Here is a 26,451-nt window from a genome sequence, read left to right as displayed (position 1 = left end):
TATATATATATATATATATATATATATATATATATATATTTTTTTTTTTTTATTATTTATTTTTTTTTTTTTAAATAGTTGACCTATAGCCGGGACCGGTTTGGCTCAGCGGATAGAGCGTCGATCTGCGGACTGAAGGGTCCCAGGTTCGATTCCGGTCAGGGGCATGTGCATTGGTTGCGGGCACATCCCTGGTGTGGGGTGTGCAGGAGGCAGCTGGTCGACGTTTCTCTCTCATCTATGTTTCTAGCTCTCTATCTCTCTCCTCTCCCTTCCTCTCTGTGAAAAATTAATAATATATATATATATATTTTTTAAATAGTTGACCTATAAAATTATATAAGTTTAAGCTATACTATGTATTGATTTGATCCACATTGATGTATCTAATTCCAATCATGTATTGCAGCATGATTACCACACCATAGCTTTAGCTAACATCTCCATCATTAGCATTCCCTTCTCGTGGCAGAGAATTAAGCATATTCATTGGAAAAGAATACCAGCGCCCGGGCAGACGCGGACTGCGTGGCGGGCACGGGCCGAGCACTAGTCTTTTGCTCAGGCTCCTGGTGATCTGCGGCGGAGGCATCCAGCCAGCGGGAAGATCTGTCTCTTTAAGGAGGGTTTGTCTCTCTGCCCTGACCCTTTCCTTCATGCCATCCCCCCTCCCCTTCCGCGTACACCATTTCACCAGCCAAGAATGTGAACAATGCGTCTCGAATATTTTCAGTTTCCACTTAATCCCATTTAATGGTCAGCATTCCCTGCCAGCAGGCAGGCGATCATCCAGGACAGCTCACTGAACTCCCTCCCCGAGGGCAGCCCCTCCCTGGCTCTCTGACCTGTGGCCCCTCCATGAAATGCAAGCTCCCCGAGGGAGAGGAGCGGGCAGGGGGCAGGGGCCTGGGCCAGCAGGGTGGAGAGCTGCTGAAGGGTTTAGAGACAGATGGTATCCTTGGCGTATTGGGACGACGCTCTAACCATTGGACACACTGGCCAGGGCCTGGATTTTTACGCTAATTCTCCTTTGTCCCGCTTTCCCAATAGTGTCATGTCCATAGGCTGGCACACATCATTTTGTGTGTGTGTGTTTTGCTCACTGCTGTATCCACAGTGTCAGGCAGAGCTTGGCACGTTGTAGATTCTCGATAAACATTCCCTGAATTATTGGGTCGGCAGCTAAGTAATTGCGGGTTTCACACATATATGGCTTCAGTTGAATTTTTAGGTTTGCAGACGTAGTACAAATGTAAAACACATTTTATTATTGATAGTTGGCTATTCAGCTGTTAATCAGTAAAAAAAGTTTTTTGATCTGTTTTGTAGTTTTCGTTTGGCGTTCGTTGAAAAATGGAAAATCAAAAGGAACATTTTCGTCATATTTTGCTTTTTTATTTCCGCAAAGGGAAAACGCATCGCAAGCTCATAAAAAGTTATGTGCTGTTTATGGTGACGAAGCCTTAAAAGAACGGCAGTGTCAAAATTGGTTTGCCAAATTTCGTTCTGGTGATTTTTCACTCAAAGATGAAAGACGCTCTGGTCGTCCAGTTGAAGTTGATGACGCCCTAATCAAAGCAATAATCAATTCAGACTGTCACAGTACAACACGTGAGATTGCAGAGAAGCTTCATGTATCACATACATGCATTGAAAATCACTTAAAACAACTTGGCTATGTTCAAAAACTCGATACATGGGTTCCTCACGAACTGAAAGAATCACAGTTAACGCAACGCATTAGCAGCTGCGATTTGCTAAAGAAACGTAATGAAAATGATCCATTTTTAAAACGACTGATAACTGGCGATGAAAAATGGGTTGTTTACAACAATATCAAGCGGAAAAGATCGTGGAGCAGGCCAGGTGAACCAACTCAAACAACATCAAAAGCTGATATTCATCAAAAGAAGGTTTTGTTATCAGTTTGGTGGGATTACAAAGGAATTGTCTACTTTGAACTCTTACCACCCAACCGAACGATCAATTCTGATGTCTACATTGAACAACTAACGAAATTAAACAATGCAGTTGAAGAAAAGCGGCCCGAATTGACAAATCGAAAAGGTGTTGTATTCCATCATGACAATGCAAGGCCACACACATCTTTGGTCACTCGGCAAAAATTAATGGAGCTTGGTTGGGATGTTTTGCCACATCCACCATATAGTCCTGACCTTGCACCATCTGATTACTTTTTGTTTCGATCTTTACAAAACTCCTTGAATGGTAAAAATTTTAATAATGATGATGATGTCAAATCGTACCTGATTCAGTTTTTTGCTAATAAAAACCAGAAGTTTTTTGAACGTGGGATTATGATGCTGCCTGAAAGATGGCAAAAGGTCATTGATCAAAATGGGCAATACATTACAGAATAAAGTTATTTAGTTCCATGAAAAAATTGTCTTTGATTTTCTTTAAAAAATCCGCAATTACTTAGTTGCCGACCCAATAGTAACAGAGAGGCTACGGACTCGAGACCAGTGAGGAGCTGGCTTCAGCTGCCGCGGGAAAGACAGCACGATCTGGGCTGGGAGTGGAGAGAAAGAGAGCTGTTGACAGGGTCACCTGCTCATTTTCAAATTTCCCATCTGTCCCTGCCACAGCCACCGGGCGGCAGAGTGACCTTAGCAGAGACATTGGACATCGCCTGCCCCCTGCCCACATTCCTCGGGCTCCCTCTGCACGGGCCCGGGAGTTTAAAAAGAGAATGGAGTGGCTCTGGAGAGTCAAGATGATCAGCGCTGGCCCTGCCTGTGTGGCTCAGTTGGTTGGCTGTTGTCCCATGAACCCAAGGTCACCAGTTCGATTCCCGGTCAGGGCACATGGTTGATTAGAAATTATGAGAGTGCAAATTCTGGTTTTGTTTCCAGTCTGAAAGGGGAAAGCAGTGAATACATCATCACTAAGAGTGATACTGGCTGTGCACTTATTTGTCAATGCTCTTTATCACATTGAGAAACTTTAAGGAAGAGAACTTTGTCCGTTTTGTTTGCTGATTTATACCTAACGTGCAGCATAATGCAGATGGGAAGCAAGTAGTCAGCAAGTATTTGTTGAATGGATGAACCCTCGCTGGTTTGGCTCAGTGGATAGAAAGATCTTGGGTTCGATTCCGGTCAAGGGCACATGCCTAGGTTGTGGGCTCTATCCCAGTAGGGACTCTCATCATTGATGTTTCCATCTCTCTTTCTCCCTCTTCCTTCCTCTCAAATCAATAAGAATATAAAATAAAATATAAAAAGTGATTCATCTATAGTGCAAAAAAAAAAAAAAAAGGAGTGAATGAGTGTAAGCTGCATGGCATGGTGGCTAGGAATGTGGCATTGGACTTACCTAATTAGCAGTGTGACTTAAGGCAATCGATTTACCCTTTGTCTTCCTCCTCTGTGAAGCGGGGATGAGAATAGTACATGTCGCTTAGCGATGGTCTGAGGAGCAATGAGAGTACCATGCAAAGCAAGAGCAGAGTCCGACACTTGACTAGTGCGCAGTGAACATTAACTTTTATTACCTCACTTCTCAGAACCTCGTTTTCCTCTGTAACAGAGAATATTCTAACCCCTAACTCCTGGAGTTACAATGAGGATTACATGACATGCACAGAGCGTGCCCAGCACAATTCCTGGCACATATACACACACACACACACACACACACACACACACACACACACACACACAAGTCCTCTACCTATATTGAGTTGGGGGACATGGAGATGGTCAATCAAAAACTAAATCCAGCCTGGAAAGTGTGGCTCAGTGGTTGAGCATCAACCTATGAACCAAGAGGTGCCATTCGATTCCTGGTCAGGGCACAGGCCCAGGTTATAGGCTCAATCTCCAGTGTGGGGTGTGCAGGAGGCAGCTGATTGATGATTCTCTCTCATCATTGATGTCTCTATCTCTCTCCCTTCCTCTCTGAAATCAATAAAAAATATATATATTTTTAAAAGAACTATATCCATCAGAAGCTGATAGACTGATGGCAGAGACAGATAAGTACAGAGATCATTATGACAGTGTAGTAAGGACTGTGAATATTAATAAAGGAAAACCTAATTGAAATTAAGTTGGGAGGCCAGAAGGGGGAGCTCTCACACAGTGCCACTTAATGTCAATTACAGGAAGAATTGTCAGTTACAGACAGGACCAAGCAAGGAAAAAAAGTCAACAGGAAAGACTCATCTATATACATAATTAAAAGCATAATATGCAAATCCACCAGACAGAACGACCAGTTGGCTATGATTTGCACTGACCACCAGGGGGCAGATGCTCAATGCAGGAGCTGCCCCCAGCCCGCAGGCCCTAATTGCCCGAAACTGGTTTGGCTCAGAAGTAGAGCATTGGTCTGCGGACTGAAAGGTTCCAGGTTCGATTCCGGTCAGGGCATGTACATTGGTTGCAGACACATCCCTGGTAGGGGTTGTGCAAGAGGCGATGTTTCCCTCTCATTGACATTTCTAGCTCTCTATCCCTCTCCCTTCCTCTCTGTAAAAAAAATCAATAAAATATACTTTTAAAAAATAAAAATAAAATAAAATTAGGCTGTGGAAAAATAATCAATACCACTGATTTATTGTTATGTGAATTTTTTTTTATTTTTATCGAAGGGCATCTTATTTTACATCTGCATAGAAAAAAAGACACCACAGGACTAAAACAAAATATAGCAGTAACTGCTCCTTGGTGGGATTTATGGTGAATTGCACTTTCTCCTCTCTCTGGGCTCTTCGAGATTTTGCAAAAGTTCTAAATTAAGAGTTTTGGGATTTTGGCAATTGGAATTCAAATTATCGACAAAAACTACAAGTCCCGGCAGACATCGCGCCTCCAGCTTCTGAAGACCCGCCTTCCCCGGGCACAGTGATCGCTGGGATTCCTAGTCCAGCAGCTGAAGCGAGGTGGGACGCCTCGTACCGGCACAGACGAGAGAGGCGGGAATTGCTGCCATTCTGACCAATGGACGGTGCGCGCTGGGCCTCAGTGACGTGCGAACAGCGAATGGATGAGCGTCTAGGTGTGATTGACGTGCACGTTAGCCTACGGGCGGCCTGTGAGGCGGCCCGCTGCGCGGCGGCCGTAGTGCGAACCATGGGAGGCGGCTGGTGGTGGGCTCGGGCCGCCCGCCTGGCCCGAATACACTTCCGGGCGCCGCCGCTGCCGCCTCCGCGGCCCCGGAGCGGGGGCGCCCGGGGGTCCTTCGCCCCCGGTCACGGCCCCCGCGCCGGGGCTTCGCCGCCCCCCGTGTCCGAGCTGGACCGCGCGGACGCCTGGCTGCTCCGGAAGGCTCACGAGACAGGTGAGGGGCTGCGGCGCGGCGGCGGCTGCAGACGGACGGCGGGGGTCGGGATGGACGGGCTGTCCGCGCGCGGGTGGGAGAGGGGACGGGGCTTCTGTGGAGCCCGGGCCGGACCCGGGAGGGAGAGGCTTCCGTGTCCGCGCAGGGAGGCGCCGGCTGCAGGGCGCAGTGCGTCCGCATAGGAGCAGGGTGTGGGTGGGACGGGGCGGCGGGGGCACCGGGGACCGGAGAGGCCGGGCCGGGCATCCGGATGGAATTGTGCTGCCGGGACGAGAGGGGCCGCCAAAGAAGGCCAAGGTCGGGGGAGTGTCTACATACAGCGGGGCCTGCGATGGAGGGGCCAGTTCGCGTGGAGGAGGGGACCACCCCGCCTAAGGCGGGAGTGTGGATCAATACCGGAGAGGGGGAAGTTCCTGATTGGAGGAGGGACAGCCAATAGGAAGGAAGCTGTGGGCTGATTGGAGGGCGAGGGGATCCAGGCTGCAGGGGGCGGAGCCTCCTGCCAGCCTGGGAGAGGGCGGGCTCAGGATGGAGGGATGGGGAGTTTTTGATGCAGCTTAGGATGCTAGCACTACACAAGGACCCCATCAGACCTGGGATCGGGAACAGTTTGTGTCCGGAGGTCTGAGAAAGAAGTGAGAGGGTAGCTCATGGGTGGGGTCTTCCTATCCTCAGATTTAGGTTCTGCGGTTTTGTTTTCAAATATATTTTTTATTGATTTTTCACAGAGGGCAAGGGAGAGGGACAGAAAGTCAGAAATATCGATGAGAGAGAAACATCGATCAGCTGCCTCCTGCACACCCCCCACCGGGAATGTGCTCGCAACCAAGCTACATGCCCTTGACCGGAATCGAACTCGGGACCCTTGAGTCCGCAGACCGAGGCTCTATCCACTGAGCCAAACCGGTTTCGGCTAGGTTCTGCAGTTTTGGTTCCCGGTCCTGCAGACTTTGCAGACCGTCTTGAGTACTCGGTATTGCAGAGTTTGGGGCAGCGGGGCTCAGAGATGGAGAATAGGGGGGGATAGGGTTGTTGCGGGGGGCGGGCTGCCAAGACGTGGTGGGAACTTGGAGCAGGATGGGGTGGGGGGATGACGAACCCCTCAGTGTGACTGTCCGGGCTGAGGCCCTTTGAGGGCAGGGCTTGGGCCGGTGCTGATTCTCCCGTCTCCCCCTCCTCCAAGCCTTCCTCTCCTGGTTCCGCAATGGCCTCCTGGCCTCCGGCATCGGCGTCATCTCCTTCATGCAGAGTGACATGGGCCGGGAAGCTGCCTACGGTGAGTGCCGACCCCCCCTGCTCCCCCCACACCGGTGAGAGTAGATGCCCTCCTGCCCCATCGCCCCAACAGTAAGTGTAGAGCCCCTCCCCCTCCCCACCGGAAGCCGTCGCACCCTCACTGTGCCCGCCTCCCACGCTCCCCACTGCCCAGCAGAGTGGGCGGTCCGGGGCGCGGTGTGGGGCTGCCCTCCAGGCTGATTTCTCCACAAAGACGAGCGTCCTAGCCCCAGCCCCTGCCCCTCAGACCCTTCCTCTGACCCTGGACCCCACCGCCAGGTCCCGGCACCCCTCTGCTACCGCCTCCGTGGCTCTGGACTACCCCTGGCCCCTGCTCCGCCCTTGACGTTGCCCCTCCCACTCTGAGTCCACCTCAGTCCCCTGACGCCCGTCTCCAGGATCTGCCTCCCCCTCGGCCTTCCTCCCCAGCCTCTACACCCCCCCCCAGCCCAGGCCTCCCCTCGCTGACCCCGCCTCCCCCTCTCCTCCCACAGGCTTCTTCCTGCTGGGCGGCCTGTGCGTGGCCTGGGGCGGCGCCTCCTACGTGGTGGGCCTGGCGGCGCTGCGGGGCCCCATGCAGCTGTCGCTGGGGGGCGCGGCGGCGGGCGTGGGGGCCGTGCTGGCGGCCGGCCTGCTCTGGGCCTGCGCCGTGGGCCTGTACGTGGGCCAGCTGGAGCTGGACGTGGAGCTGGTGCCCGAGGATGACGGGGCGGCCGCCGAAGGCCCCGACGAGGAGGGACGGCCCCCGCCCGAGTGAGCAGCGGGGCCGGGGGGAGGGCCGTGGACCTGAGGCCTGCGGCCGCTGCAGACCGGCCCGGGTCCGAGGACCAGGACATTAAACCTGACCCTTCCCTTCCTCCACGTGGTGGTGGTTCCTGTGCGGGCAGACGGGGGGGGGGGGGGGGGGGGGCGGAGGAGAGCGGGGGCTCCACAGGCTGGGCCTGCAGGGGGGTCGAGGGCAGAGAGCGGGGGCTCCACAGCCTGCAGAGACCAAGCCACAGACAGGGAGCAGGTCTTTAATTCTTGTTTTGTTTTTAAATATATTTTATTGATTTTTTTTTTTTTTTACAGAGAGGAAGAGTGGGATAGAGAGTCAGAAACATCGATGAGAGAGAATCATCCATCAGTTGCCTCCTGCACACCCCACACTGGGGATGTGCCCACAACCAAGGTACATGCCCTTGACCGGAATCGAACCTGGGACCCTTCAGTCCGCAGGCCGACGCTCTATCCACTGAGCCACACCGGTTTCGGCATCTTTAATTCTTAATGGTCTGAGAGCCCTGTCCCCCGCCCCCTTAGGGCCTGACCCCCCCCCTCGCCCCAGGGGTCCAGCTCGGCGGGAGGCTCTCCCGTCCTCAGTCCCCCTTCCGCTGCCCCCTGGTGCCCGCGGGCCCGGGGTAGGGCAGGCCCAGGGGCGGGTAGAAGGCCTCGGGGAAGGGGGGCCCGGGGCCCAGCCTCTGCAGGTGGGGGTACACGAGGCCCAGCTCGGCGGGGCCGTAGCGGATGGTGCTGGGGGTGCACAGGAAGCCGGCGTGGAGCAGGGCGGGCGGGGGGTCGCCCGGGGGCACCAGGCCCCACGGCCGCGGGAGGCCCTGCCTCGGGGCCCCCGCCCGGATGACGGACGTGAACTCGCGCGGCGGGGGCTCCGGGCGGCCGGCCGGCTCCTCGTCCCCGCTGTCCTCCGGGTCGGTGGCGTCCCCTCGGCCGGGCTCCGCTTTGACGCCCCTGCCCTGGGCCTGGGGGCCCTCCTCCTCGCCCGGGGGGGCCGCCCGCTCCCCTCGCACCGGAGACGCTGGCTCTGGAAGGTGTGAGGGCCCGTGGGTGTGCGCGCCCGGCCCTCGTCCAGCCTCTGCGGACCCAGGGGTCTCCGCCGGGCTGGCCCCGCCCCGGGGACGGACACCTGGCTCTGCCTGGAGACATCTTTAGGTTTTGGGGTGCCACACCCGGGGAGGGGGGTGCTGGCATCCAGCGGGGAGAGGCCAGGGTGCTGCTGAGGACCCCACCGTGCCCAGGACAGCCCCAGCCAAGGCGGCCTGGTCCCCGAGGGCAGCGGGGCGGAGACTGGGAAGCCCTGGGCCAGCCGGGGCTGACCGCTGTCCGGGTACGAGGATGCGCCGTCTACGCCACACAACGCCCGGGCCGCGGGCTGCGTCTGCCTGAGGGGCTGGGCGGTGGCGAGCCTGACTGAGCTGCTAGTTTTCACGTGAGCAGCCTGCCCTCCGGCCAGTGGCTCCTGCCCTGCCCAGGCCGGGTGCCGGGTGGCGGGGCCCGGGGCCGGGGGGGGGCTCACCTGCGGGCTCCGGCTCGGGGCTGGCCGCGTCCTCACGGGCCTTGCAGGCCGGGAGCTGGAAGGCGTCCAGAGGCGTGTGGCCGCCCTCCGCCTGGCTGCGAGGAGACGGGGTTGGAGCCGGGTTCCCGGTGGGCACACGGCCCTGCCCCCAGGTTTGGGGGTGTAGACCCCCATCTGAGTGCAGAGCCCCCGCCCCAGTGAGTCCAGGTCTCCACCCGAAGCTCTCAGGCCTCATGACGGGACCCCGACGCCAAGATGGCTGGTGCCCAGCCTGGCCCCTGGAGGTCCCTCCGAGGTGTCCCCGCTCCTGCTGCCCCTCGGGGCCGGGTCTGGGCCCACAGAGACCGGGGCGGCCACCCCCTCCCCTGCAGGCTCCTCTCCCGCCCCGTCCCAGCTTCCCCCTCTTCACAGCATCCAGGGCGGGCAGGGGGCTTCCAAGAGCAGGCTGGGCTGGGACCCTCTCCGCTCCACCCCCGCCCTGGCTCCCCGGTGCCCCGGTCAGGCCCGCAGCCTCAGACCGGCCCCCTGGCCTCCCTGCCGTCCGCTCCCCCCTCCTCTGCTTCCAGCGCTTAGCTCTCTGCCCTGGGCCCTCCCTGCTCGGCCCCTCGGCCTGTCCCTCCGCCCTCCCTGCCCGGCCCCTCAGCCTGTCCCTCCGGGGCCTCCCTGCCCAGCCCCTCGGCCTGTCCCTCCGGGGCCTCCCTGCCCGGCCCCTCGGCCTGTCCCTCCGGGGCCTCCCTGCCCGGCCCCTCGGCCTGTCCCTCCGCCCTCCCTGCGGCCCAGCCCCGGGGAGGGGGGCGGCCTCACCTGAGCACGTAGCTGACCCAGAGCACGTGGCGCTCCCCCGGGCTCTTCCCGCCCACGGCCACGGAGGCCGCGGACTGCAGCCACACGAAGCCCCCGGCGCGCTGCAGCCAGCGGTAGTAGCCGGTCACCACCTGGCCCTTGTCCAGCACTGGGCCGGGGGGACGGGGGAGGGGGGAGAGACGGGAGGACAGGCGGGCGGGGGGGGGGGGGGACAGACAGGAGGACAGACGGGCAGGGACAGACAGGGAGGCAGTGCGGAGAGGGAGGGATGGGACCAGGAAGGAGAGGGCGGGAGGAGAGGCCACACACGGGACAGCCCGTCAGGAGGCAGCCCCGGTGCTGGGTGGGTCAGAGGCTGCAGCCAACCCGCCCCCCCACCAGCCGCCCTGCTCGGGCCTCCCTGCCGCCCGCGCCGAGCTGAGCCCCGGAGGCGGTAGGGGAGGGACCGGTCCCCGAGCAGGACTCGGGGAGGGGACGGCCGGGCGGCAGCGGCGGGGGTCCTCACGGTCCAGGTGGCTCCGGCGGATCCTGGCGGCGTCCTGGCCGTGGACGAACTGGTAGCAGCTGCGGCCCACCAGCTCCGCGGGGCCCAGGTCCATGTGCTCGCTGACCCTGCGGCGGGGGGGGGGGGGCTCTGCAGTCCCCGAGCCTCAGTTTCCCCTCCGTCCCTCCTGGTATGGCTCCAGGCATTGGGCGGGGGGCACCCAGGGGGGCCCATCTCTTTGTCACACTCACTGCCCCTCCGCGCGGGGCGGAAGGAGCAGGTGCGAGGAGGGAACCGAGGGCCGAGGCTCTGCCCAGGGCGCCCCCGAGGGCACAGCCTCCGTCCCCCCCAGCTGCTCCGCCCTCGGGGCCCGTACCTGCTCTCACAGGCCAGGATGGTGAGCCCCAGGCTGAGCCGGAAGACGACCGTGTGTCCGTGCAGCGGCAGCTCGGCCAGCGGCGCGGGGGGCAGCGCGTGGCCCAGGGCCACGAGGCCCAGGGCGCGGGCCCGCAGGCGGCCGGTCACGTGGATGACCTGCGGTGGGGGCGGGTGGAGGAGGGGCAGGGTGTGCGGGAGCCCCCTCCCCCCCTGCACCCCCTTCCCCCGGGGCAGCGCCAGGCCCTCGCCCACCTTGTACCCCGAGGCCTTGACGTGCAGGCCGCGCTTGGCGAGGGTGGACTTCATGCGGACGAAGAAGGAGCGCGCCCGGGCGCGGGCGGAGGGCACCGCGGGGGGACCGGCCTCTGGGCGGAGTGAGGAGAGTGTGGGGTCCTGGGGAGGAGACACACAGAGGCCCCCTCCCGCCCCCCTCAGACGGTCCTACAAGCCCCTCCTATCCCCGGCCTTTCTGCGCTCAGCTCTGGCCCGGCCCCGTCCCTCCTGCAGCTCCGGGGACCCTGGCTGGGAGCCCGGCTTCTCCCCGGGACCTGACACTGGGCAGGAGCTGCGTCCCACTGCCACCCTCTGAGGCCAGCCCTCTGCTCCCGGAAGCCCCCTGATCTCCCCCACATCCCCCCCAGCGGGTCTGGGGGCTCACACCACACCTGCCCCCGCTGGCACAGCCATCTCCTCCGCTGGACGGGCGCCCTGGGGCGGGGCGGGGGCTGTGGTCACTGCGGGTCCCCAGCCCCGCTGGGCACGGAGCTGGGCGCAGAGCAGGGCATGGGGCGTGGCCACAGAGACTCACAGAGTGACCCGTCCATGGTACAGGCACACCTGTGCTCACACCCGCCCACCCTGGGCCTCACGTCTAGGCTAAGCTGACCAGACGTCCCGCTTTTGGCAGGACAGTCCCGATTCCCGATTTTTAACCATTTGTTTAAAACGCCGCGGGACTCGGGACAAATGGTGAAAAATCGGGACGTCTGCGCACCTTAGTGCAGGTGCAGACATCATCTCAGCCCCACACATCTCCCCAAACTTGCAATCACCGCCGACAACTCAGGCGGTTTGGGTGCAAAGCAAACCCCAGGTAAGAAACCCGTGTTTACAGGAAAGCTGGCCTCACAAGCCGCCCCCTCCACACTCAGAGCTAAGAGGAACCGTCGGGTTACCTAACACCTCCCTCCTCCACATGGAGCGGAATTTTCCATCGGAAAGGAGGGTGAGGAGCAGACTAGCAAACTGGGATGGGAATCTAGCTCAGCTTACAGCTGTCACCTGGGACAGGCAACCTCACCTCGCTGTGCCGTGCCTCAGTTTCCCCCTCTGTAACACGAAGAGGGCCCTGCTCGGTGGGACCGTGGTTAGGATTCAATGAAATTGAATACTTAGAGAGGCACAGCACTTGCAAAGTTGGGGACTCGGGCAGTCTTAAGGAGCCAGGTCTTCCTGCCTCCATTTAGACTCTGAAAACCTGTTTTGCACAACTCCAAGCAGAGCGGGTTTTGTTGAAATGAAACATCGCTGGAGACCATGGACCATTGTCCCTGCATCAGGCCTCCTCCTTTGGGGGCCCTTGGAATTACCGATCTCAGGAGTGTCAGCAAGCGAGGAGGAAGAGGAGGAGGAGGAGGGGATTGAGGGTGAGGTGGGGGGCCCGGAGGTCCGGGTGCGCAGGCCCAGTTGCTCCAGGACCTCCGAGTGGTCCCCGGGGTGGATGTAATCGAAGACGCTACTGCCCGTCAGCTCCACCTGCCGGCGAAGGAGAGAAATACAGGGGCGGGGAAGGTGCTCGCAGTTAGAGCGCACCCCCGCGGGGGGGCGCCCTCCCCCTCCGTTTGGCCAACTGTTCATTCACTTACATTCGCTTACAGGCAGGAGTACTTCATGCCAATGTTGTTTTTATTAGATTTTTTTTTTTTTTTTTTAGATTTTTTTTTTTTAAACCCTCACCTGAGGACATTTTTTCCCATTGATTTTTTAGACAGAAGGAAGGGAGGAGAGAGAGAAACATCAATGGGAGAGAGCTACATGGCTTGGTGGCTTCCGTAGATGGAGCGACCCAGGTATGTGCCTTGTCACTGCGCGGGCCAGGGCAAAGGGAACTTTTGTGCAGGAGGAGACTAGCCGAGGCTCTCCCTGCCCTCGCTCTTCTGAGCCAGTGATTACCGGAGACTTTCTGGCCTGCCTAGTCTGCTAAGCAGCTGTGTAGGGCCCTAGCCTGGTTGGCTCAGTGGATAGAGCATCAACATATGGCCTGAAGGGTCCCAGGTTCGATTCCGGTCAGGGCACATGCCCAGGCTGCGGGCTCCATCCTCAGTGGGGAGTGTGCTGGAGGCAGCCGATCAGTGATTCTCTCTCATCACTGATGTTTCTATCTCTCCCTCTCCCTTCCTCTCTGAAATCAATAAACATTTTTTTTTTTAAGAAGCTGTGTAGGGAGTTGGGATGGGGAGGTATCATAGGCCCTAACTTACAGCCAACAGCTGTGCCCTGAAATGAATCGCAGGATGTCCCAGCAGGAATGGGGTTGGGATACAATGGAATGAGGACATTGGAGTCAGGCAGACGTTTGCATTCAAACCCCCTCTACCCCCCAATCTTGGAGCATTCCCACCTCTCCCCCAAACCAGGCCCGTGTTCTCCCCGCTGTGTTCCTGCCCCAGCACCCTCACTGGTCTTCTGGCCTCAGTCCCCACCCAAGGGGACCCTCCAGAGGTGACCCATCGGGCCATGGCCCGCATCCCCTCAGACCTCCAGAGCTGGTGGAGGTGGGAGAGGGGGTGGGGAGAGACATCTGTAATAATAGATTATTAGATTATTAGATTAATAGATTATTACAGCAATTCAAAAGGAAACAGAACCCTTCCGTGGCTCCCACTGGCCCAAGGGTCATCCCCCTCCTCCTCCCCTCCTCCAGCCCTTCCCACACCAGCTTCAAGCCTCCCTCCCTCTGCTTCCTTCCCTCACATTCCCCTTTCTTCAGGTTCATCCTCCTCCAGAAATCACAACTCACAAAAAGCTGCTCACAGAGGCCTAAGCACTGAATTGTCGGAATTTACCATCCGCCAAAATCTTTCTAAGTACAATAAAAGATGGTATGGACTGATCCGCGAGGCCACAAGGAGCCAGGACTCCAGACACAGGGTTTTCAAACAAAACCTTTCAGCGCTCTCAGATCCCAAGCTCTGCCCATGCAAATTGTGATCTTTTAAAACTGTGAAGAACAGCCAAAACCGGTTTGGCTCAATGGTAGAGCTTCGGTCTGCGGACTGAAAGGTCCCGGGTTCAATTCAGGTCAGGGGCATGTACCTTGGTTGCGGGCACATCCGCGGTGGGGGGTGTGCAAGAGGCAGCTGGTCGATGTTTCTCTCTCATCGATGTTTCTAGCTCTCTGTCTCTCTCCCTTCCTCTCTGTAAAAATCAATAAAATATATTTAAAAAAAAAAAACAAAAAAAAAAAAACTGTGAAGAACAACCTGAGCCTGAACCCTAGCCCTAACCCTAAGCCTAACCCTAAAAAAAGACAAACCCAAAACACAAAACTGTGAAGAAGAAACAACTTTGGGTCAATATGGCCTATTTGGCCACCTCTCATCGGCAAGCTCGTCTTTCTGCTCATTTGCTTCTTTCAAAAATTGACCTGTTACTTTTTGTTTTATTTTTAAATATTTTTATTTATTTCAGAGAAGAAGGGAGAAACACCAATGATGAGAATTATAGATCGGCTGCCTCCTGCACGTCCCCTACTGGGGATGGAGCCTGAAACCTGGGTATGTGCCCTTGACCGGAATCGAACCCAGGACCCTTCGCTCTATCCACTGAACCAAACCGGCTAGGGCTTGTTTTGTTTTAAAATTATTTTTTCTTTGACCCATGACTTCGATAATCCCCCCCTCCCTCCCGCCTGTAAGGAGGAGCCCTGTTGGATGCCATGTGGGGTTCCAAGGAACGCACTTTGGGAACCACGGGTCCAGTCCCCTTTTCACGCTGGGATGGTGAGGTCAGGAGAGAGGAAGGGGATGCCCTGTGGCCCAGGGCGATGGCAGCCTGCGCAGGTCCTTACCTGAGAGAGACCCAGGTAAATGGAGACGGTCTCTGAGATGTAGAGGAACTTCCCCTCCTGGCTCAAGGCAAACACAAAGCCATCCAGGGCCTAGAGTGGGAGAGACAGGGAGGGGGGAGGAGGGCTGGCACCCGTAAGAGGCTCTGGAATCTTCTCTCTGCCAGGACGGGGCTTCACTGGCCCTGGAAGGGGTAGCCAGTGGGCGCGCTCCGGCGATGGGTGCGGGAGAAGGGTGCTGTTCTCAGCGGAGGCCACCAGGTGGCAGCACGGAGCAGCAGGAAGGGAACGGGCCTCACCTGCAGGATGTGTCCTCCCAGGTGCTGCTCGAAGATTTCGGAGACCAGTGCCACGGGGCCCCTGCGGCCTGGGGCTGGGGACAGAGGGGCCGGTGAGGCCCGGCCTGCGGTCTGGCCGACCCTGGCCTTCTGGGAAGGACCCCAGAGAACCAGGCTACGTATTTCCTCTCTCCCTCCCAGTCCTGTAGCCATCATGGGGTATTGAGTGTGTGTGTGTGTGTGTGTGTGTGTGTGTGTGTGTGTGTCCCCGCCCTGTGGGGGAGAGACCTGGGATGTGGGGAGGAGTGAGAGGGGCAGAGGTAGACGGACTGACAGACAGATACCAGGGGTTAGAGAAAGGGATCCACCCGGCAAACTCTCTCTGAGCACCTGTGGCCAGGCTCTTACAAGAGGCAACCAATCGATGTGTTTCTCTCACATCGATGTTCCTCTCTGTCTTTCCCTCTCTCTTCTACTCTCTCTAAAATACATGGAAAAATATCCTCAGGTGAGGATTTCAGAAATAATAATAATAAATAGGTTTGTGAAATGAAGAGGAAGGTGGCGAGGCCTGTTGAAGGGGGAGAGGGAGTAGCTGAGCTCGGACCTGAAGGATGAGAAGGAGGCAGAGAGGAGACTGAAAAGGAGAAAGAGACACACACGCAGAGACAGGAACAGAGCGACACGCAGAGACTGAGAGACAAAGCACAGAGAGACAAGCAGAGGGACAGAGAAACGTACAGAGAGGTCTAAAGGACATTAAACTCAACAACCACCCAACAGAGAAGTGAGCAAAGGGCCTGGAGAGACATGTCTCCAAACGAGATACACATGGCTAACGAGCCCATGAGAAGATGCTTACACTCATTAGCCATTAGCGAAACGCAAACCAAAACCACACGGAGAGACCACTTCACACCCACTAGGATGGCTAGACACAGACACACACACACAGACACACAGACACACACAGAAACTGCACACCCGCCCTCGCCCGAGCATGGCTGGTGGGACTGCTAATGGCACAGCTGCTCTGGAAAGCAGTGAGTTAAACACGGAATTACCCTCTGACCCAGCGATGACCCGGGATCCCACTTGTAGGCATAAGCCCCAGAGCATCGAAAACGTGCTCTAGCAAACACCTGTGCACAAATGCTCACAGCAGCCGGCACCGGTTTGGCTCAGTGGATAGAGCGTCAGCCTGCGGACTGAAAGGTCCTGGGTTCGATTCCGGTCAGGGGCATGTACCTTGGTTGCGGGCACATCCCCGGTAAGGGGGTGTGCAGGAGGCAGCTGGTCCATGATTCTCTCTCATCGACGTTTCTAACTCTCTATCCCTCTCTCTTCCTCTCTGTGAAAAATCAATAAAATATATATATATTTTAAAATGCTCCCAGCAGCGCTGGTCCTCACAGCCGAAGGTGGAAGCCAATGTCGTTAACTAACGGATGGATAAACAAAGCGTGCTGTATTCAGACCAGAGAATATTATCCTGCCTAATAACGAGGGATTATGCTAATTGACCATCACTCCATCACAAAGATGGCTGCGCCCACAGCTGAGCCAAGTTCCCATAAGGAGCCTTAACAAGCAATCAGCAGGGACCTGAGGCTACACCTTCTCCCACCCCTGGGGGCTTGACTAAGGACCTCAGGCTGAGCCCCCTTCCCTAGTGTCAGGCTGGGGGACCTCAGACTGCACCCTCTCCCTCTCCCCCCACCCCCCAGTGCCAGGCCAGGGGACCTGAAGCCATGCCCCCTGCCAGGCCGGACTTGACAGGGGACCTCAAGGTGCACTTCCCATCCTGGTGCTGGGCTCAGGCCACACCTCCTGCCTGGCGGGGCTTGACAAGGGTGGGACTAGCAAGGTCTGGATCTAGCCCACAGGTGTCAAACACAAGGCCCGAGGGCCAAATCCAGCCCGCAAGGCCTTGCAATGTGGCCCGCACCGCGCTGTCATCACTGCACTCCGCTGTCAGTTTATGACATTGTCAGTTTATGACATTGTCAGTTTATGACTGTTCAGTAAACCATTCGGCCCGCGATTTAGGCTGGATTTTAGATTTTGGCCCCTTCTCTGATTGAGTTCGACACCCCTAATCTAGCCCAATGCGCGGGGGGGGGGGGGGGGGGGGGGCGGGGGCGAGGCGGGTCTGGGTCTCACGTGATTTTGAGGTGCATGTGGGTGGGCAGGGACTTGACTCTGGGTCCCGTGGTGTGCCCCAGACTCTGACAGGAGGAAGGTTTTCATATACATTTTACTAATTTTCTTTCATGTCTGACACTTCTATTATAAAGGGCAAATAGCAATATTAAATTATTTCCTCTAATTAATCCCCGTTTAATGTGCATGAATTTTGTGCACCACACCAGGCCACTAGTTCAGCAATAAAAGGGAATGAAGCCGTGATCCTAGCTGCAACTTTGGTGAACTTTGAACACCTTGTGCCAAGCCTGAGAGGACACAGATTGTACGAGAGGCCCAGTGCACAAAATTCATGCAAGGCCCCGCCCACCGGTCGTACAGGTCGATCCACTGTCCCATCTAATTAGCATATTAGCTCTTTATTATATAGGATGATTGCATTGATATGAAATGTCCAGAATGCAGACAGAAAGCAGAGTGGTGGTTCCCAGGTTTTGGAATTAGACAGAAGTGGTGGTGCCGGATACTGTGAAGGTACTGATGCCACACTAAATTGTACGCTTTAAGATGGTGAATTTCATGTTATGAATTTTACCTCAATAATTTTTTTTTTTTTGCCCTAACCGGTTTGGCTCAGTGGATAGACCGTAGGGCTGTGAATTGAAAGGTCCCAGGTTCGATTCCAGTCAAGGGCATATGCCCAGGTTGTGGGCTTGATCCCCAGTGGGAGACTTCTCTCTCATCATTGATGTTTCTACCTCTCTCTCCCTCTTCCTTCCTCTCCGAAATCAATAATATATATATATGAGAGGCTGAGTAAATGGGGTGCACAGAGAGAAAGAGAAAGGGCAGAAAGAGCCATGGCGAATGAGACAGGCAGAGAGGTGGAGGCTTGGTCCACCCCCTCACCCCCCGCCCCAGGAGCTGAGGGCCCAGCACCGTCTGGGGGTGGGCAGACAGGCAGAGGTCGTGGACCCTGTTCCCACCCAGACCCCCTCCCGGACCCTGTGGAGAACGGCCCCCAGGTCCAGACTGGAGGATTCAGTGACCTCAAGGGTCCTCAGGCGCCTGGCTCTCGCAGGGTTGGATCCAGGTCTGGGGTCCAGTGTGCCCTGGGGGGCCGGTCGCTTCCCCTCCCTGTGCCTCAGTTTCCCCCTCTGCCAAGCGGGTTTGCCAAGAGCGCAGCCCTCCCAGGCGGGCTGAGCATGCAGCCAGCTTAAGGAGCTTCTAGAAAGGACCTCGCACGGCCTGACCCTCCGCAGGTGCCGGGAAATGCGGAGCCACAATGCGTATTAATAGTGTGATTACTATTGTTAACTCCAGAGCATCCCGACACCACCGGGCGGCGAGGACCCGCCCCTCCGCCAATCAGGGCGCGGCCCCGCCCCCTGAGACATAGGCCCCGCCCCCGGGGCCTAGGCCTCACCCAGGCGCTGCCCCGCCCAGGCCCCGCCCCCTCCTCCCAGGCCCCGCCCCCTCCTCCCGGGCGCGTCCGGGCCCCGCGCCGCTCCATCCGCCCCACCCGCGCCTGGAGCTCCGGGAACAATAACGGGGAGCGGGGGCGGGGCGGCTAACGGGGACCCCTCCCCCGGGATGCAGCGCGAACCAGCCGGGTGACAGGCGGGAACAATGCCGCTCGCTAATTGTGGCAATTTTCCCCTGTCATTTTTGCTAATTCCTTCATTTTCCCTCCAGGAGGATCAGCCCAGGTCAGGCTGAACGGCTGCAATTAACGGCGCTCGTGGGCGCGTCGGGGCGGGGGCGGCGTGCGGGGGAGGGGGGGCCTGAGCCACTGCCTGCTCCCCCAAAACACCGGGCTGTCCCATCACTGAACCCTGACCGGTGGGCTTCCTTACCCCAGGCTCTCCCTCCTGAAACTCTCCAATTCCCCAACTCCTCCTGCACCTGTGTGTCCTCCTCTCTACCCAATACCTCCATTTCTCTCTCCCCCAAAGGAGGTACCCCCAGATGTGCCCCCTCTTTACTCCTAGATGTGCCCTCTCACGTCCAAACTTCAACCATCACTCACTCACTCACCAAACATGTGCTGTTTTTTTTACTGGGGCCTGATTCTGCTGGAGAAGAAAAGCTGTCCCAGCTGCCACCATCCCTTACAGACTGGGGACGGAAGGCTAAGGAGTCCCCCTCCACTCCCCATTCCAGTTGTCCGGAGGGGTTGCTGTGGGGGGCGGGTGGAGGGAGGGATGCAGGGCTGGAACTTCATTCCCTATGAAGGCCAAGCCTAGAGAAGGAACCACCCGCCACAATCAGAGCGTGTGAGCCTGAGGGCTGGAGGGGGGCACTTCTGCCTCTACTTTTCCCCGGCCACATCTGTAAAATGGGTCCATGAGGGAGCAGAATGAGTTTGTGCCTGTAAGGAGCACAGAGCCAGGCGCACAGCAGGTGCCTCATCCCTGAGTCTTGCTGCTATGCTTACCAGTATTACTACGGATAACCGGGGGACCCCTGCCCTGCACCTGAACCCCTCTCTGTCTCTCACACCCACATCCATCTTCTGTAAGTCCTGTGGGCTGTACCCTCCCGGCCTCACCGAATCCAGCCCCCTCTCAGCCCAGAGCCCCCACCTCCCACCCAGACCACTGCACTCCCCCCGTGAGGGGGCTCCCTGCTCCCACTCACACCCACCATCACCTGGCTCCCATCTTACATGGGGTAACAGACAAAGTCCTCACCACAGGCCCAGGCCCCTGCTGACACCCCCAGCCTCTCCCTCCTCCCCAGACTCCCTCCAACCAGCACAGAGTCCAGCCTGCCTGCACGCCTCTGCCTGTACGCACTCCCAGCTCTCCTCAGAGCTCCTCCCTCCCCTCCTTCCCTCAGAGGTCACTTCCTCAGCGAGGTCGTGCCTGACTTGTGAACTAAGATCCACTCTTTGCCCTGGCCGGTGTGGCTCAGTGGGCAGAGCATCGGCCTGCAGACTGAAGGCTTCCAGGTTCGATTCATGTCAAGGGCATGTATCTTGGTTGTGGGCACATCCCTGGTGGGGGGTGTGCAGGAGGCAGCTGATGAATGTTTCTCATCAATGTTTTTAACTCTCTATCCCTCTCCCCTTCTCTCTGTAAAAAAATCAATAAAATATATTAAAAAGGAAAAAAAAAAGATTCACTCTTTCTCTGCTCATTCCATTCCAGTCACCCGGCTGTGGTGTCCCAGACGCAGGGAACAAGGTGCCATGAGGGAGAGACATAAAATAAACAAGAGTGGCCGAAACCGGTTTGGCTCAGTGGTAGAGCGTCAGCCTGCAGACTGAAAGGTCCCGGGTTCGATTCCGGTCAAGGACATGTACCTTGGTTGCGGGCGCATCCCCGTTGGGGGGTGGGTGTGCAAGAGGCAGCTGGTCGATGTTTCTCTCTCATCGACATTTCTAGCTCTCTATCTCTCTCCCTTCCTCTCTGTAAAAAATCAATAAAATATATTTTAAAATAAATAAATAAACAAGAGAGATGTGTGGTGTCAGACGATAGCTCTATGCAAAGAAATAAGGCCGGACAGGAGGCAGGAATGCCGGGCACTGCCCTGTTTGGTAGGATGGGCAGGGAAGGCCTGGCCGAGGAGCGGACGTCAGAGGGAAGGCAGATCCTGGTGGCGGGCACAGCCAGTGCCAAGGCCCTGGGGTGAGTGAGCTTCTCTGAGGAACGGCCAGTGTGTGTGTTGGGGCTGAGAGTGGGGAGTGAAGTCAGGGGGTGGGGGACAGGGGACCCACCTCTCGGGAATCACAGGCTGACCCTTGAGGGCGGGGACTGTGTCCCGTGCCCGGCTGTGTCTCTGGCACCCAGGACCGTCCTGGCACGGGGGAGGGGGTCAGGGGTGCTTGTTGATGCTGATTGAAGGGCCAATGCTGATGTGAAATGAGGCTGTCTTCTCCCCAGACGCGGAGGCACCGAACTAGACTTTGACCTCTGTTGTTTCGTCTCATTTCACAGAGGGAGAGGGAGGCCCAGAGAGAGGCGGAGACCTGCCGCCAGGCCAGGACGGCGGCCGAGAAGGTACACTGCGGGGCGGCTGGGCCTCTTCCTCCTTCTGGGAGATGGGACTGGCAGCATGCCTCCCCCCTTGGGCCCTGTGCTGCATTATTACTGCCACTATGTCTATCATTTTATTTTTATTGATGTCAGAGAGAAAGGGAGAGAGAGAGACAGAAACATCAATGATGAGAAGGAATCATTGATTGGCTGCCTCCTGCACACCCCCCACTGGGGACTGAGCCTGCAACCCAGGCGTGTGCCCTTGACTGGAATTGAACCTGGGACCTTTCAGTCCGCAGGCCGACGCTCTATCCACTGAGCCACACCGGCCAGGGCAGTTGTTCCTATAGTTGAGGAGAACATGGGGTCCCCCTCCTTTGGAGAAAGGGGGCTCAATGCTTCGTTCTCTGACTCCTGCTGACACGCCACCCTCAGTTTACCCATCGGAGCTGCGGAAGCAGGCGCCTGGCCTCTTGCTGGGAGACCTGTAGGGCCAGAGGTGCCCCCAATTTCCTAATGTTGGGGGGAGTCCTGCAGTGCCTCCCCCACCAGCTCGGGGGTACAGGCAGGGGCCTCCTCAGTGCTGTGAACTCGGGGAGACCTGCCACCCAGGTAATGGGGGTGCAGGTAGGAGTGCTGGGCTTCAGGGGGCCCTCTCCCCACTCCGCGGGGACAATAGGGGGGTGTTTATCCCCGGGGCGCACATGTTGTTCGCGGTAATGACAGTAATCAGAGGCTCTGAGCCGCATTCTCCCATGCCAGTCAATTCGCCTAATTACCGCCTGGGAATTTAAATTTCAATGGCGATTTATCGTGAACTTAATCAATGCTGTTTTCTCTTCCCCTCCTCCCTGGGACCCCCTCCAGCCCCACTCTAAGGGCACCCCTTCCTCTGGGGAGGGAGAGTAGCCGGGGGCCCTGCCCTGTGACCTGAGATTCATATGATTCACGGTCTCCCATTGGAGTAAAACAGTAACGGTTACAAAGAAGTCATAGCCTAACACGTGTAGGAATCCGTCAATAAAGTCTGAATGCTGATAAAAGCAGGCATCGAGATACCTGCGTTTCACAGTCTCTGTTTATGCATTAATGATTCTGTTTCTCTGACTGTTACTGAGTCTCAACCACCAGGACGTCAGCCGGCCCAGCGCGGGGACCATCTAGTTTCCCGCTGGGTCCCAGCGCGGGGCGGCAGCAGCACACAGTAGGTGCTTCTTTATTAAACCACAGGCTCCCAGCAGCCCCGCAGGGTCCCCCGGATGGAAACAGAGGCCACCTGGTGATTGATGACTCCGTGCGCGGTGACCCTGGCGGACCCCTCCTTAGCCCCCAGAGGAAGTGTCATCCGGGTTCAGAGAGATGCGGCCTCCCGCTCCCTTTCAAACGGGGGATTCTGACTCCGGGGCCTGTGCGCCCCCTGGGTCCCCGCAGGTGTGGGGGGAGGCCCAGGCTGGAGCTGCGGTCTCCTTTGCGGTAGCAATGCCTCATCCCGCCGATAAAAGCCACAGCATTTCCCAGTGTGACCCCCTGGTGCCACCAAGCCCCGGATGAGGCCAGCGTTCCTGAACTCTCCCCTCCCGTGTGCCCATTTCACAGGTGGGTACACTGAGGCGCGGAGAGGTAAGGACGGCTGACAGGGACACCCCGGAAGGTGTGACTCCGGACTCTGTGCACCCTCTGCGCCCGGGACCCGGGTCCTCCGCGCGCCCCCTGCCCCGCACTCACCGAGGCCGGCGGGGGGCGCGGCCCGCAGCCCCCAGGGCGGCGCCCCGAGCGCGGCGAAGCGGCGCAGGCGGAGGTAGGCCACGCAGAGCCGCACCACGGCCGCCTTGTCCAGCCGGCTGGCGATGGCGCCGGGCAGCGGCAGCAGCCGGGCCAGCTCGAAGAACTCCAGGTTCTCCTTCCCGCGCCGCGAGCGCGCCGCGTTGCGGGACTTCTCCTTGCGCTGCGCCTGCAGGCTGTGCGGGGCGGGAGCCTCAGCGGGGCCGGGGCGCGGGGTGCGGGGCCTGGGGGGGGGGAGCCACGCCTTCGGGGCCTGAGGGGACGGGAGGGGGCGTGGGAAGCGGATTCAACTCTGGAGGCGGCGGCGGGACCCGAGAGTGAAGTTGGACCGTTAGACCGGCCGGCCGGCGGCGGGGCAGACGGGGCGGGGGGTGTGTGTGTCAGGGGAAGGAGAGGAGGAGGGAGGGGAGGGGGGCGGGTATGGGTCCGGGGAAGGGGCTGGGAGCGCCCCCGGGAGGGCGGGTGGGAAGTCCTGGCTCCACGGGATGGGGCGGACCGGAGTGAGAACTCCACCCGGACGCCGCTGGGGGCGGGGCCGGGCCGAGGGGCGGGGCCTGGCCAGGCCGGGGGCGGGGCTTCGCTCACCAGGGTCCGGGCGGGGCCTTGACCGGGAGCCCGGGCAGCAGGTCCCACGGGGCGCCGCCCCCGCGCCCTGCCCCGCACCCGCCCTCTCCGCCGCCGGGGCCGGGGGCCGCCATCTCCGCGGGGGCCGCTCAGGCGGGGCCGGGGCCGCCGGCGGGGCTCTGGATCCGCGTCTCCTGCGGCGGGAGAACCGGAGGCGGGAGAGAGCTGCCGGGGAAACTGAGGCCCGCGCGCGCGGGCGCAGGCGCCAGCGGGGCCGGAGCCGGAGCCGGAGCCGGAGCCGGAGGAGCCTCAGTCTCCCGGGAGGCCCCGCTCGGCGCCCGCGGCTCGCGCCCCGCGGGGCCCGGGAAGCTCGGGGCGCGGACGTGCCCCGCCGCCGCCTCCCGCGCCGCCGCCTCCGCCGCGCCGGGCCGGCTCCCGCATACCAATGGGCACGCGGCGCGCATACGGATCCGGCCGGCGTGCCAGGCATGCCCAAGCCCCAGCCCGGCGGGGCGGGGGCGGCGCTGCCAGCCCGGCGCGGGCACCAGCCCCGGCGCCCTCCGGCCCGGGACCCGCCCCCCAACCCATCCCATCCCGGAGTCCGGGTCCCCGAAGTGCGGAGAGCTGTCCCCGGGCGGACCAGGCAGGGAGGGGCGAAGGGCCGGGACCCCACCCCGCGCCTGCCCGGGACCTCCCCCCGCCCCTGGGGGCGCCGTGTGGCCGGCCCCGATCTCCGCCACCACAACTTCCTCCCCGAGACCCGGGCGTGCGGACCCCGCGCCCGACGCAGGGCCCGCGCCTCCGCCGGGGACGCACCCAGGACGCACCCAGCGCCCGGGTGTCCGGGGTCCAGGTCCCCAGAGCCAGGCGCGGGTTCGGTTCGGAATCAGTTCCTCCAGGACGAGCGTCCGGGAGGCCCCCACCCGCCCAGCACCGCGCCGCCCGCGTTCCGCGCCCGCAGCCAGGTGTCCAGATCCCCGCGCCCCTGTCTCAGCCTCGGGTGCGGGCGTCTGGACCCCCCAGAGCACTGGGGTTTGGGTTCCTGTCCCTCCAGGACCCCGGTGCCCCCGGCCCCTCTCCCCGCAGGCCCCCAGCCCCCTCACCTGGCTGCGGGGCGGGCGCCGGGCGCGGCGAGGGGCCGGCCGGGCGGCGCGGCGCGGCGGCCCCATAGACCCGGGCGGCGGCGGGGCTGTGGCTCCGGGCGCTCCGAGGCCCCGCAGACTTGGAGCCGCGGGGACAGCGCGAGGGCGGGGCCGGAGGGGCGGGGCCAACCTAGCCCCGCCCATCGAGCCCCGCCCCCTGGCCTTTTCAGGGCGGGGGTTTCCAGCAATGGGGGTTCGGCCCCGCCCACCTGGAGGAGAACCGGAGTCGGTGGGGGGAACACCGAAGTCCAGGCACTATCTATAGACTCCATGGGAGGAGCTAGCGCCCGAGCCCCCCAGGCGAACCCAGCACCCCCCCCCCCCAACCTTCTCTGACAAGGCGGGCACCCTGCACCGAGCCCCCGCAGGGGTGGAGACCCAGACGCCATGGCCCCTCCAGGACGCACGTCCAGGCTTTTGAGACCCTCATTTCCAGGAGAGAGCTTCGGGGTGTCAGCACCCCCGCACCCAAGCGCACCCTCCTCTCCTAAGGCCAGGTGTGGCACCGGACCGCTCAGGGACCGGGACCAGACACAGGCACCCGAGGGATCTCAGAGGTCAGGATCCTGGGGTCGTATCTCCACCACCCACGCCCGCCACAGGATGGGGACCCCACAGCCAAGCTCCCCATCCTATTCAATAAAAGGCTAATGTGCCAATTGTCCCCTGGACCGGGAGTTCCACCAGGAGCTGGGCCAGAGGGAGGGGCCAGCAGAGGTGGGGGGAGGGAGGAGAAGGGAGCGGCTGCCGGCAGTTGGCTGTCTGGCCCCACCCCATCAGCCAGCCAACCACCTGCTGCCTCTCCCCCCCACAGCCTGGCCTAATGGGCCCCAATTGGGGCAGGCCACCAGACCCCAGCACTGCACGAATTCATGCACCGGACCTCTAGTTAGATCCTAAGTGGGAATTCGGGTCCGAAGCAGGCCTTCTCCACCCGGGTAGGAGACCACACCCTCTCCACCCGCCCCCCCAGCCCCTTCAGCAGCCTGGCTCGGGGCTCCTAGGAGGCCCCAGAGCAACCGATAAAAACGGGGCGGGAGTCTTAGGAGAGGCAGGCAGGCAGGGGCTCGCCCGAGCAAGGGCCTTCCCCCCCTGGGCGATGGAGAACGGGGCACACCCCTCGAGCACAGGCTGATGGGATCCCCCTTAAACGCGCTCATGGTAACCCCGAGTTGACTTGGGAGCGAGCGCTCCTATCCTGCTAATCCTTTCTCCACGGCAAGGCTCTGAGCTGGGCTGTTACTGAGCCGCCTTCCAGAGAGGGAAACTGAGGCACGGAGAGGCTGTCTAGCCTGATGGGGATGGCCTGGCAGCCAGTGATTTTTCTCTATTCCCCCTGCAGAGTGACGTGTGAGGGTCAGGTTAGGGATTCCAGCTCTGATTGGCTGTCCCTTCTCCTGGCACTGCTTCCGGTTAACTTCATTGCAGCGCCCGCCTCCCCGCCATCGTGGCCGGGACAGGCTGGCCCAGTGGTTCCAGAGTGTGCCCGGGGCAGCGGCTCCCAGGCCCTCCCGGGGGTCTGCTCGGTCACGTTGTCACGCTGGGACGTTCTCTGCCCGTGGCCCTTCATTCCCCGGGCGTGTGCGGGAATTCTCCAGAAGCAGCGTGGCGGGTGATACTGACACGGACTGAATTCATGTTAACCTGCAACGATGTTCATTACTGTTATTTAAAGTGCCTGTCACCTTTAAAATCCTGTGTTAATGTCTGCTGTGGCGTACAAAACACAGAAAGCTCTTTGGCCTTCCCTAAGAATGAAAAACAGTCCTGAGATTAAAAAAAGAAAAAAGTTGCCGAAACCGGTTTGGCTCAGTGGATAGAGCTTCGTCCTGTGGACTGAAGGGTCCCAGGTTCGATTCCGGTCAAGGGCATGTACATTGGTTGCGGGCACATCCCTGGTGGGGGATGTGCAGGAGGTGGCTGGTCGGTGTTTCTCTCTCATGGATG

The 26,451-nt window shown here is 59.4% G+C and overlaps 2 protein-coding genes across 7 annotated transcripts; one reads left to right on the top strand and one right to left on the bottom strand.

Annotated features, from left to right (window-relative positions):
• The first annotated feature begins 4,977 nt into the window (after nucleotides 1-4,977).
• Nucleotides 4,978-7,443, top strand: TMEM160 (transmembrane protein 160). Its single transcript, XM_084861338.1, has 3 exons — nucleotides 4,978-5,307; nucleotides 6,491-6,583; nucleotides 7,077-7,443. The coding sequence occupies exons 1-3, from the start codon at nucleotides 5,010-5,012 to the stop codon at nucleotides 7,337-7,339; spliced, it is 654 nt and encodes a 217-aa protein (XP_084717464.1). The 5' UTR covers nucleotides 4,978-5,009; the 3' UTR covers nucleotides 7,340-7,443.
• A 182-nt stretch (nucleotides 7,444-7,625) lies between these two features.
• On the bottom strand, nucleotides 7,626-24,573 carry NPAS1 (neuronal PAS domain protein 1). Of its 6 annotated transcripts, none has more exons than XM_084905975.1 (12): nucleotides 24,466-24,573; nucleotides 23,384-23,556; nucleotides 22,742-23,022; nucleotides 14,907-14,980; nucleotides 14,611-14,700; nucleotides 12,131-12,296; nucleotides 10,794-10,906; nucleotides 10,540-10,697; nucleotides 10,185-10,291; nucleotides 9,680-9,827; nucleotides 8,876-8,970; nucleotides 7,626-8,383 (listed from the first exon to the last, which is right to left on the bottom strand). In XM_084905975.1, exons 2-12 carry the CDS (start codon nucleotides 23,494-23,496, stop codon nucleotides 7,941-7,943), a joined length of 1,788 nt encoding a protein of 595 aa, XP_084762101.1. In that variant the 5' UTR covers nucleotides 23,497-23,556; nucleotides 24,466-24,573; the 3' UTR covers nucleotides 7,626-7,940. The 6 variants fall into 6 exon arrangements, with proteins under 6 accessions (XP_084762101.1, XP_084762103.1, XP_084762102.1 ...); XM_084905977.1 differs by having other exon boundaries at nucleotides 22,742-22,974; XM_084905976.1 differs by lacking the exon at nucleotides 24,466-24,573 and having other exon boundaries at nucleotides 23,384-23,584.
• Nucleotides 24,574-26,451: the final 1,878 nt, after the last annotated feature.

The sequence above is a fragment of the Pipistrellus hanaki genome (assembly GCF_964339955.1).
Source record: "Pipistrellus hanaki genome assembly, chromosome: 15".
NCBI classification, from domain to species: domain Eukaryota; kingdom Metazoa; phylum Chordata; class Mammalia; order Chiroptera; family Vespertilionidae; genus Pipistrellus; species Pipistrellus hanaki.
This window is presented reverse-complemented; position numbering and strand designations above follow the sequence as displayed.

Bases quoted from the DNA above. Each gene is read 5' to 3' on its own strand.
- TMEM160 (XM_084861338.1), top strand. From the start codon at position 5,010: ATGGATGAGCGTCTAGGTGTGATTGACGTGCACGTTAGCCTACGGGCG. The intron at 5,308-6,490 runs GTGAGGGGCTGC...CCCTCCTCCAAG, and splicing joins CCGGAAGGCTCACGAGACAG to CCTTCCTCTCCTGGTTCCGC. The intron at 6,584-7,076 runs GTGAGTGCCGAC...CTCCTCCCACAG, and splicing joins GGGCCGGGAAGCTGCCTACG to GCTTCTTCCTGCTGGGCGGC.
- NPAS1 (XM_084905972.1), bottom strand. From the start codon at position 23,852: ATGCCTGGCACGCCGGCCGGATCCGTATGCGCGCCGCGTGCCCATTGG. The intron at 12,297-22,741 runs GTGAGTGCGGGG...CTTCGCCGGCAG, and splicing joins CGCGCCCCCCGCCGGCCTCG to GTGGAGCTGACGGGCAGTAG. The intron at 10,907-12,130 runs GTAATTCCAAGG...CACTCCGCCCAG, and splicing joins TGCTGACACTCCTGAGATCG to AGGCCGGTCCCCCCGCGGTG.